The sequence below is a fragment of the Cynoglossus semilaevis genome, chromosome 18 (genome assembly GCF_000523025.1).
Source record: "Cynoglossus semilaevis isolate Cse_v1.0 chromosome 18, Cse_v1.0, whole genome shotgun sequence".
NCBI classification, from domain to species: domain Eukaryota; kingdom Metazoa; phylum Chordata; class Actinopteri; order Pleuronectiformes; family Cynoglossidae; genus Cynoglossus; species Cynoglossus semilaevis.
Genome location: NC_024324.1, coordinates 8,656,413 through 8,668,148, shown reverse-complemented (window position 1 = coordinate 8,668,148; position 11,736 = coordinate 8,656,413). Strand labels below are relative to the sequence as shown.

At 46.1% G+C, this 11,736-nt stretch overlaps 1 protein-coding gene across 5 annotated transcripts in view; it reads left to right on the top strand.

The window, feature by feature from the left end:
• rbms3 (RNA binding motif, single stranded interacting protein) overlaps positions 1 to 11,736 on the top strand; it is a 307,360-nt gene that overhangs the window by 232,784 nt on the left and 62,840 nt on the right. For all 5 annotated transcript variants that reach the window (XM_017041191.2, XM_025065108.1, XM_017041190.2 and 2 more), the window contains 2 exons: positions 2,100 to 2,257; positions 9,316 to 9,395. In XM_017041191.2, coding sequence (XP_016896680.1) covers positions 2,100 to 2,257; positions 9,316 to 9,395 — 238 coding nt within the window. The remainder of the gene's footprint in view (positions 1 to 2,099; positions 2,258 to 9,315; positions 9,396 to 11,736) is intronic.

Genomic DNA, 11,736 nt, shown 5'->3' with positions numbered 1-11,736 from the left:
GGGGGGCGGGCAGGTCTTTGTGTTGTTTCATGGGGGGCTGGGTTTTTCTTTTTTTTTTTTTTTTTCTTTTTCCCCAAAGGCTTTAATCAGATCAAACATGTCCTGTCAAATAAGACGGCTAATTAATCAGTGGAGGGAGCAGTCGTCTCCTCTGACAGACGGAGGGAAGGAAGGATGCTGTTGGAGGCCCTTCCTCTCTGCGCTCCTCCTCCCTAACCTCCTCCTCTGCCGTCAGAGTGATGCAGTAACGCCGGTGGCCAAACACAGGAGTGTGTACAGATCCTCAAAGATGCTGTTTACCTGCGTCTGAGCTCAGTGTTCCAGCAGCAGCGGAGAGAAAAAGATCACTCAGGTTTTCATGGCTCTCATCTTTTCTTTTTTTTTTTTTTTAAGCCTCGTCTTCCAGGACAAATCAAACAACTCTGTCGTGTCGCTGTGGCTCCACTGATGATGACAAGGATATGATTGTGATTTAGAAAAAAAATTTTTTTTTAGTCAAACTCACCTCTGCACTTTTTGCAGTTTTTTTGTACAAAGTCTAGAATTTGTATAAAGTTTTTTGTATAAAGTCTAAAATGACAAATTAATACTGAGAGTGTTTACGCCCTTTGACCTTTAACCAGGGGGACGTGCCATTTGTGGCCCAGATCAGGCGGTAAAGAGCAGCACACCATATGTTGGGAAATTGAAAGTGTCAAACATCAGCTGGATCAGAGCCACAAATATTTATCCATCTGAGCCCCGTCACTCTCTGCCTACATCAGTGATCCACCAGGCATTAACATGCGGCGCAGGCCGTCGGCGGCTGTTATTGACAAGTCTGAGGATGAAATTTACCTTTGCATTAAGGCATTAGCCCGTTTACAAAGGCTGCCTCCGAGGATCAGTTCAAAATGATTAGTTAAATGCCATCATTCAGGGGACACTGGCTGCTGAGAATACAGACACCTGTGAGGAGCCGAGACCACGAGGTAAAGCATGTCAGAGGACCGCAGTACTGCGGGTTTGTTGGTTTGTTTTCAAACTGGATGAGGTTAAACCTGTGGTCTGGGGGCCAAAATGTGGTCCTTCATGTGATCTTACGTTATCACAGAGCTAACCTGTGACATTGACGTTGTGTTAGCTTACATACAGAGATCGCTAACCTGCTAACAGTCACAGTGTTGGTTTGAATTAGGCTTGGTCATAGTTTTGAGAGTTTGTCTAATTTGCATGATTTTTGGCTAGCGGCTTGACAAGCTAGCACCGTCTGATGTTGTAAATGTTGTTGACCGAGCTGTAAGCATCTGACTTATTTGTTTTAAAAAAATTAGCTCTTTTTTTTATCACATATGATCAAGGTGCTTCCTTTAAACTTGGAGGAAAAAAAAGTATTATTTTCAGGCAAACTCTTGGTTTGATCTCTTCGCCTGTAGCTGTGGTAACCATGGTGGCGCTACGGCCCACCTCTGTGGCTGAGCCACTACAGGGACCAGGCTGTTGTTTCCAGCTGTTTTGCTGCAGCAGAGCAAACCGGGCCCTGAGTTTCCTCAGGCTTAACAGAACCAGGAGCTGTGCAGCTTTCACCTGGCTCCCAGCAGCCCCCTGGGTTCTACAGAGAAAACAGTGCCATACAATATGCACTGCACAGCTTTACTCTCTGTGTTTCTGCCTGTCTATCTCTTGATCCTTTATCACACTGTTTGACATCTGCTGTAGAGGAAATGCACCCAAAGGACTCCACGCTGGATTTTTCAAATATATATATATATGTGTGTGTGTGTGTGTCTGGTGCAACATGAAATACACAAAATGCTGTGCTAAATTCTCTGCTCACAGTCAGGTGGTAAACAGAAATACACAAAATGTTCTGCTAAGTTCTCTGCTCACAGTCAGGTGGTAAACACACTGTTGATGTCGGTGTTTGAGCGGATGATTGTGTGAACGTGTCATAATGAGGTCAAATGTCGCGACAGATCAACTCTGTCGTGTGTGGCCTGAGAGTTCACCACACCAAGCTGATGCATTTTTAACATTATTCTTGCCCTCATCACTCATCCGGTGTTCCTTCTTCTCCCCTCTCTCACCCCTCTCTCACCCCTTGTCCCGTAAATTCACAGCAACAAGAGCAGGACCCCACCAACCTGTACATCTCCAACCTGCCCGTGTCTATGGACGAGCAGGAGCTGGAGAACATGCTGAAACCTCTGGGTCACGTCATCTCCACCAGGATACTGAGAGACGCCAACGGGGTCAGCAGAGGAGTCGGCTTCGCCAGGTAGGGAAACCACTGAGACACTGGACCTTATCACTCCTGAAAATACTAAGAGTCTAGATTAAAACAGATCCATGAATGATCTTAATGTGAAGTGAAATAATGGGAAAAAATAACAGGAAAAAACAGGACGAGTAAAGAATCATTCTAGTGTCTAGTTTTTACACAGAAAGTTAGCCAGAAACCTGTGAGAAATTAATAGCTAATGGCTAACTAAAATGTAAGGCATAAAGGCTTCAATGTTACAAAGGTTTGAAGTATGTTTTTAACCAAAAAAAAAATCCACAAAATCAGTGTTAGCCTAAACCATGTTAGTTGGAAAACGACAAAAAAAAAAAGCTGAACATGAGGTAAAACAAGGGAAAAAAAGCTGAACATGAGGTAAAACAACGCTTTTTTAGAATTAAAAAAAATTCTTTAAATAAATACAGTACAAATGCTAATTGAACAATTCAAGTCAAGTGCCATGAACGGACCCCGGACCAGACCAACTCAAATTAAGTGCCATGAACGGACCCCGGACCAGACTTTGAACATAGCTTTGTCCACACATTGATTGGTTTTCAGTGGAGGCTGAATCTGAAAGGCTAAAACAGAAATATACACCCATATATAAATATACACATATACAGCGCACTGTGTGTGTGTTTGTGTGTGTCACACTCACAGACTCTTTTGTGCAAACACACACACACACATTTATTCCATAAAGACTCTTGGATCCAGGGAGACACAGATGGATCCAGGCTGCAGGCAGTGAAAACCATTAAAGCTGATGTGTGTCTTTTCTTAGCCTCTCTGACTGTGCATCTGCCAGCCGACGACTTTCTCTTTATTTCTGCCACTACATCAAAAGCGCGTGGGCTGGTGTTGGTGTGCCTTTTAACGCCGCATTAATGCAAAGCAGCGATTACCTTTTGTCCTTACAGTACGCAGTTAAAACTCCTCTGTTTTCAGCCACCACACATTTTCACTGACTGGTTTATTTCCTTGTCTACTTTAAAAAAAAAAAAAAGTTTTCCACTTCTTATTGTTAAACCCCCAAAGTCATAAACTGCGGTGTCCTTGTCCTCGGCAGCAGCAGCATCAGCGGCGGCAGCATCAGGCACCAGGCCCTCCCTCCTCCACCCAACCCCACAACAACCACACCACGCACCCAGAGGAGGCCGCTGACGGCCACAGGACTGCCATCTTGCAGGGATTTTTTTTCCTAATCACCTGAACTCCTCTGCTGTTCCCTGCTCTGTTACCGAGGTTACGGCAGGACGGACAAACATCCACATAAACCAGCGTTCCTGCACAAACATAAACATATGCACAAATAGGCTGTGCACACAAGCGGGCGCCGATGGTGCGGTACTAACCACACGTACGCACTAACAGGTAGTCTGCCTCCTGTAGGCCGACAGGCAGAGCGCGGCAGCAAGCTGCCCCCGGCCACCTGTTCTAACCAGCCCTCAGTGGGGCGACCGGTGAGAGAGAGAGAGAGGAGAGGGGGCGCGGGGGGGGGGGGGGGAGAGAGAGAGAGAGGAGAGGGGGCGCGGGGGGGGGGGGGGGAGAGCGGGGGGGGGGGGGGGAGAGCGGGGGGGGGGGGGGGGGAGAGCGGGGGGGGGGGGGGGGGGGGAGAGCGGGGGGGGGGGGGGGAGAGCGGGGGGGGGGGGGGGAGAGAGAGAGAGAGGAGAGGGGGCGCGGGGGGGGGGGGGGGGGGAGAGAGAGAGAGAGAGGAGAGGGGGCGCGGGGGGGGGGGGGGGGAGAGAGAGAGAGAGGAGAGGGGGCGCGGGGGGGGGGGGGGGAGAGCGGGGGGGGGGGGGGGGGAGAGCGGGGGGGGGGGGGGGAGAGCGGGGGGGGGGGGGGGGGGGAGAGCGGGGGGGGGGGGGGGAGAGAGAGAGAGAGACGAGAGGAAGCGGGGGGGGGGGGGGGGAGAGAGAGAGAGAGGAGAGGGGGCGCGGGGGGGGGGGGGGGGGGAGAGAGAGAGAGAGACGAGAGGAAGCGGGGGGGGGGGGGGGAGAGAGAGAGAGAGGAGAGGGGGCGCGGGGGGGGGGGGGGGGGAGAGCGGGGGGGGGGGGGGGGAGAGAGAGAGAGAGGAGAGGGGGCGCGGGGGGGGGGGGGGGAGAGAGAGAGAGAGACGAGAGGAAGCTGGCGATGGAAGGATCCATAGTAGACGGATTCAAAAAGTGGGAAAACAGAAAGGAAAAATCCGTGTTGTTCAGTGGTGACAGGAGCAGACGAGGTCAGGGTCATGAAGCCAACAGCAGCGGCTGGTGATGATCATGGAGGGGAAACAGTCACAGCTCGGCTCGTCTGTTTGTTATCTTCTGTTAGAGTCAAGAATGAGCTGACCTCTGTGTGACCTTTGGTCTGAATATGGACTTGAATTCAGGACCACCTGGAAGACCTGACTAAAGATTAAATATTAACACCGTTGTGGCAAAGCTAACAAAATTAACCAGAATCAATTTAAAAATTGCTAAAAAGTATTAGTTTAAGAACATTAGTTAAAAAGGTTACCGCTGTGTTAACCAGATATTAACCAAAGATTTATTAAAACAGCAAAAGAATAAAAATTTGCCAAGAATTAGTACCAAAATAAATCAGAAATATATACTAAAAGGTCACAAAAACAGCTAAGCAGTAGCTGCTAACAGCTAAACCTTAACTCCGGTTGGTTAAAAAGTAGATAATAATAAATTCATTAACATGAGATTGGAAAGCTAAAAAAATAAATGGTTAAAATCTGAGAGGAGGCTGAAAGCTAAGACCTAATGGTGTTTTGTAAATTTCCGAGCTTTTGTTAGCTCAGAGGGCCGGACGGACAGACAGACAGCTGCTGAGGGCTAAGCCACGAGGAGCATTACAGAGAGTAAACCCAGCTAAGTGTTTGTGGGCTGATCCATTACTGATATCAGAGCCCATTACTGCGGCCCCAGCACTAATCATGGCAGACAGCAGCACCTGATTCCATTAACCAGCAGCAGCACAGAGAGAGAGAGAAACAACAATGCTCTGCTGCCTGACTGGCTCCACTACTCACCCCCACTACTCACCCCCACCCCCCCAGCAGAGCTCTGATTGACCAACAGACGATTTGGCTGAGCTGAGTTTGCTTCTCGGTGACGACCCAACAGCCTGTTTGCATTGTTTACTTCATGCCTGCCCAACTGTTTCCTGTCTGTGTACCTGCCGTGCTGCTGGACAGAGTGAAGCTCAGACGGCGTGCGGTCAGAGGGAAAACAATGAAGAGCGAGAGAGGAGGAGGAGGAGGGGGAGGAGGGGAGGCTAAGGGGGAAGTCAGGATGATGGCAGAAACTGAGCATAAACTCTCAAAGTCAGAAAAAAGCTGACATTGTCCCTATTTATAGAGCGTATATAAGAAGCGGACATCACTGCTCAGATTATGTCTAAAACGGAGAACAGGACCAGACCAAGAGAGGAGAGAAAGGGGGGGAGAAAAAGGAAAGGCTAAAAGAAAGATTATTATTGTTTCTTTTGATATTTATTAATATTAAACTATTGTAAATACAAAGGACAAGAGCGAGGACAGCGGTCTAGGCCTAGAACAGAATAACTATGAGTAAAGGTTCATTTTGAGTTTTTGAAAGCCGTCGTTGAACCACATGCATATTTTCATAAACATGGTTTTAGCCCCACCTCTGGAAGCTATCAGCGGTTGCGCCACCTCTAATGTGTGGTACAGTGAATGTAAATGCTTCAAAGTTTTTCAGCAGTTGATAGGTTCACCCCCACGGTCTAGGCCTACAGCAGCAAAACCACAAGAAGGACCAGGATAATCTAATCTAATCTAATCTGATCTGATCTGTCTTTACTGCAGGATGTTTTTAAAGAAAAAGTCCAACTTTAGAATGTAGCGACAGCGTTGTACGTGGACTGTTTTGTCAGCCCGACAGTCGTGAGGTGCGGCCAGCGTGTGGAGCTGTAGCAGAGGGAAGTGATGGAGACGTGATTGTGCTTCTCATGCAGATTCTCTTTGTGTGGCCGACCTGCCTCCGAGCACGGAAGGCTTTGTGCCGTTGTGAGTTATTGGCCCGTGTGCGTAACTGCAGTAAAGCTGTGTGTAAACATGGATTAGCAGCATGAATCCTCGCGTGCTCAAAGGCAAACAGATCATGTGTCGACATAAAAGCAGGCCCACGTATCCACGTGCGTTCAATAAAGCTTTATCGCCGGCGTTATTGTGATAGTTAAATAATTTATAGACGTCCAAATAAAGTAGTGAAAAATAAGACGAACAAAAGATACAACAAATATGCAAGAAAACGATAGAAGAAAGATGTCATTGGTTCTCATGGTCATGTAAGTCAAGTTCTGTGAAACTAAACTGGTTATGATGTACAGAGCACCAACGGTTGCTATTAGTTATTTCATGTTTGTCGTCGCTCCTTTGCGATTCATTTATTTATTGTCCATTATCTCTGTAATGAGGCTGTCATTCAGAAAATAACATTTTCTTTATGGATGATTATCTTGAACAGACAATTACATTTCACTCAATCCACTGGTTTCGTAATTGAATGCTAACAGTTTACCGCTGCTTCAGCCTCCAGTCTTAGCCTCACATGTATCGACTGTGGTTTATAGGAAACATAGACACGTGTGAAGTAGTTGACCGTCGTCATCAGTCAGAGGAGAGATGATTTTTATTTTTTTAAATATTTTAGAGCAGCCACACTTCAGGTTTCGTCGTCCTTGTTCTCCCTCCACAGTCCACATTTTCTGGGATTGGGATTACAGGGTGAGAACAGTTGGTCTCTGCACGTGACCCAGTGATGGACTGGACTGTCTAGGGTTAAGCCCCGCCCTCACCTGAGGACCGTTTAGACTCTGTTCCTCATTGGCTGAGCTTTCAGTAACTCATTATGAACCTTGGTTCTAACCTGACAGTCCCGTCGGTACACGGTACTGTTTGTGTGTTCACAGACCGTGGCCATAACTTTGCTGCGTCACCTCTACTTGTTATTGTCAGCCGTCCTCGGACCGACTGGAGGAAACAAAAGAGAAGAAAGAAAAAAAAAAAGAAAAGTCTGGTTGGCGATGGTGAAAGATGGATGATCCCAGGACGTGTGAGGGATTAGATCTTCTTAGAGGAGAAATGGGGAGAGGATAAAGGGTGAGAGATGTTTATGGGGATAGGGCATAACGCAGAAGCTAAAGGATGGACAGAAGGAGGGGTAAAAAGGAGGGCAACCAAAGTGAGAGAGATGGGCTGGGAGAGAGCGCAAGTATTACAGTGAGAGATGGGGGAGATGACCAAGGTTGAAAGATGGGGAGGGATGAGAGAGACGTCAAGAAGAAGGGGTGCAGACAGGCCTGGAGTAAGATGGATGGGACGGGGGCAGCGATAAAGAAGCTATGCAATATAAAAAAAGAAGGATGGAGGTAGGAATAGGAGAAGGATGAGAGACAGAGGGCAGAGAAATGAGAGGCTGACAGAATAATATGAGTTTTTCAGGAGTTAGGAACGAAGGAGGAATAAAAGACGGCGTGGAGCAGGAGAACATCGCCATAATGGGTTAAGAATCAATCAGACCTGCATTTAAAATCTGTCACAGATGTAATGTGATCATGTTGAATAATGTGCTAACATACGGTCCTGTCGTGGAGCTGATTTCTGTGTGGGATGATTGTGCTGCTACTGGTGAGTTTCATTATCCATAAAGAAAATTAGATTTATGAACGGAACGGCATTTAAATGATATGGAACAAAAGGACGGAGGGAAATCCAACGGTGTCTGGTGTCAACGAAGGTCACGCCAATTCAGTCTAACAAAGTCGAACCCACTCTGTAGAGACTAACTAAAGATGGATTAAAAAAAAAAAAGCTAAAATATATTTTTAAAATATTAAATGAATTAAAATTAAATTTAATATTAGAAAAATATTAGAAAAATATATTTAAAAAAATGATTATCAAAATAGCAAAAAAAAATTCACTTATGTACCTGTGTTTGCAATATTTTATGAAATATTTTATTAACCTAAATTTGATGTCTGTAAAAAATATTTTTGTCTTCATTTAATATTACTTTTCCCCACTTCACTCCTACTTTCACTGCTAATCTAAATGAATATAATTTTCTTTTTTTTTCTTTTTATTTGAGAGATACACATCGCACATCTCACAGTGTTACAGTAAAGAAGCTGTTAAAAAACGAGCGCGTCTGCAGCTCGGCGGCTGTAACTACCACCTTTCCCTGTAAAGTGGTAGCACCGGCTCAGATTGATGTCGAGCCGTTTCTCCAGCCTGAAGCACAGTCGCCCATTACCTGTGCCTGTCATTTTGTATGGGACCATAAAGCCCCCCTCATTTGTGCAGTAGAACTGGCCAGTATATCAAAGTACACACCGCGCTCAACAAACATATATATCTTTATATATTTTTTTTATACAAACCCCCGTTTTTAGAGTAGTTGGCACAGGTTCTTAAAATGCAATAAAAACTGTAATCTGTAATTTGGTTTTACAATAGAAAATCAGACAATAACAAAGTACGTGTCGAAGACAAACTGTGGAAATGGACGCCTGTGGTATACTGTACTGGAGTGTACTGTACTGTACTGTATATTGTACTGCAGTATACGCCAAAGTTAGAACAGAGACACAGGGACATTGAAGGAGAGTCAGGCTAAGTCTTTAGCCGCTGCTCATACAACAAATATGTAAAAAAAAATCTCATTGATGCAGAGGATGACATTGAAATGTACGAGACAGATACAGGTTTTGTTTTTATTTTGCAGCAGTTAAACCAGCATGGTTTAGTAGTGAAGTGAAGTGTGACCTGCCTGCAGTCCAGATCTGTCTCCTGTTGATAGCGCCTTATGACAATAACAGCAAAAATCACTGTAAATCACTGACAAGAAAATAGGCAAACTTTAATTGAACTTCTTGAAAAAAAATCATTGAAGGTCACATCAATTTTAACAATATATGTATACATGTATCGTGCACCACTACATTGCCATATTATTCTTGTCATGTTTTGAAAAGTCTGATCTTTCTGAAAGTCTATTTTTTTAAACTCAGTTTCCCTTTTGTATGGGTTACAGGATGGAGTCCACAGAGAAATGTGAAGTAGTCATACAGCATTTCAACGGCAAATACCTGAAAACTCCACCAGGCATTCCAGGTGAGTCTCACTCTCTTCAACTCTTCGCCCCCTCCCCGTCCCCCCATCCGCGCCCCCTCCCCCCTCGCCCACCCTTCATTCTTTCAGCCTTGCCTGAAAAAAAAAAAACTTCACCTCTGCGATGAGGAAACCTCCTTTCTAATTCCATTATGGTAATTTCTCATCTGTGATCAGCCGGACAGCTTGATAGATTACACACAGCGTTGTTTCTGACACCTGAAGGTAGCTGGGTTACCTACGGCTGAGTGGCTGATGGTCCGACATCTCTACCTCTGCCTCTCTGTTCTCTGCTGCTGTCACCTTCCCTCTGCCTCCGTGGTTTCTGCTGCCGCCGCTGCTGCCGCAGACGGAAACTTCTCGGGCAGAAGAAAAACCCGTTTAATATTCACAATCATGCCTCTGTGCTGTTCTTGCAATCTACTTAAGAGCTTGCACTCTCCCCTCTTTCCTTTTTCTGTTCAGACACTGTTGCTGTGTCCTCTACTTCCACTTTTTTTTTTTTTTCATTCTTCTTTTTCCTGTCGGCAGAGGAACATGCTGGCCAAGGAGAGAACAGGCAGGGAAGTTTAAAAAAAAAAAAAACAGAGAGAGAGCGAGAGAGTGTGAATGTCAGGAAATCAAGGCACTTGTAGAGACAAGATAGCGCCACTTGGTGTGCTAGCGCAGAGATTTGTCATTTTCCTCCTGTGCCCAAAGTGCCAAGCCTGTCCCGGAAAGTTTGAGCCACACGGAGTCAAAGAGTGGCCAATGTTAGACAGAACACAGCCACACGTCTCCCGGGGATTAGGGGGTGACAAGAGGTGGGAGGAAAAGGTAAAGTCTGGAGTGGAAAAATGCTGAGCGAGCTCTTCACTGGCCAGGTGCTGCTGCGCCTGAAACCTTCCCATGTCTCCCAGCAGGATATGCAGACCGTACGGGGGCAATGCTAAGTAGATCTTTCTCCCCCCCCCCCGGGGCAGTTTTATTAACAGTACTCACACCTCCACCCGGTGGCAGAGAACCAGCAGAGCCATAAATTGTTCTGCAGATAGAAAGTGATCTCCAAAAAGAGACGGGGTTTTTCAGACTGAGAATCCCCACAAATGCCCTGGTTTCTGCATAGCCAGCAGCCATTAAAGGTGAGGCGAGCGGTGGGTGTCGGAGCTGAGCCGTAACAGGAAACCTTTAAAACTGTAATATCAGGCTGACCTTCCATCTCCCAGCTGCTCCACTTTTATTATTGTTAATCGATTGTTCTGGCCTGTGCCAAGCATCGAGATTTACTGCCCTCTGAACTGAGAGCAAATCCTGCTGTGGATTCAAGAGCTGGTAGGTTTACAAAGTCGGCGGTGGTCAGGCACCGCTGAGGGTCCCTCCTAAAGGGTCCATGAAACTGAAGGTCCACAAATCAGTTGGATCGTCAAAATAAATCTCTCCTCCCTCGTGGTGGCTGCGGTTCTTGAAAACACACGGTAGGGAAACAGGAAGTGGAAATAATGTTGGTATAACTTATTAAAATGAACATGAGGAAAAGAAAATGAAAGAATTTTTTTTTATATTTATTTCCTTTGGTGAAATAAATATAATAAAAAAATATTGTAACGCATTCAGGATTCAGGGATCTGGATTCCCTTTAGCCTATGACAGTAGAGGCATCATTGTCAAGGCAAGTTCACCTCTGTCTGGATAATGTACCTAACTTCAGTCAGCCAATCAGAAGCGAAACAGTCATGTGGCCACATGTGGTGTTAGCGTTAGCTGCTGCTAAGTCAGTTTAGCCCTGTGTTTTTTTTCCCTTCCTTCTGCAGAAGTCTATGCTGTCACTACCCCTGTAATTAACCCAGTCACTCAGAGCGTGGCATTAATTAGTATAAATGTGTTAATTGGTGGACGGCACGTCATAAATACTAACCCTGAGACTTTTCAAAAATATTTTTTTACTGTGATTCTGATTCCACGGTCGTGTAAAGAATCATGAGAACTGGGCGTTGTCCCAGCTTTCAGTCACCGTCTCTGTGCGTCAGGGAACTCTCTGGACGTCCCTCTCTTGTCAAACTTGAGTCTTGTCTCAGCAGAGAACCCTGGAATGTGTTCTTTCTCCGCCCGGAGACAGTGACGAGGCCCGTGGACGTGTGTTTGTACAAGTTCGCCCGTCGTTTGTTCTTCCACAGCCGCTCGCCGTGGTGTATTTAAATGTATGTATTTTTATAGCAGGGGAGCGTATATGCTGTTGGTGTGTGTGTGTGTGTGTGTGTGTGTGTGTGTGTGTATAAGTCATGTTGGTGGTATTTCCCCAGAGCCCTTTGCTATGCAGGGCAGCTTCTTCATCCATCCATCGTTGACAGCTCAGCGGCACCCCCTC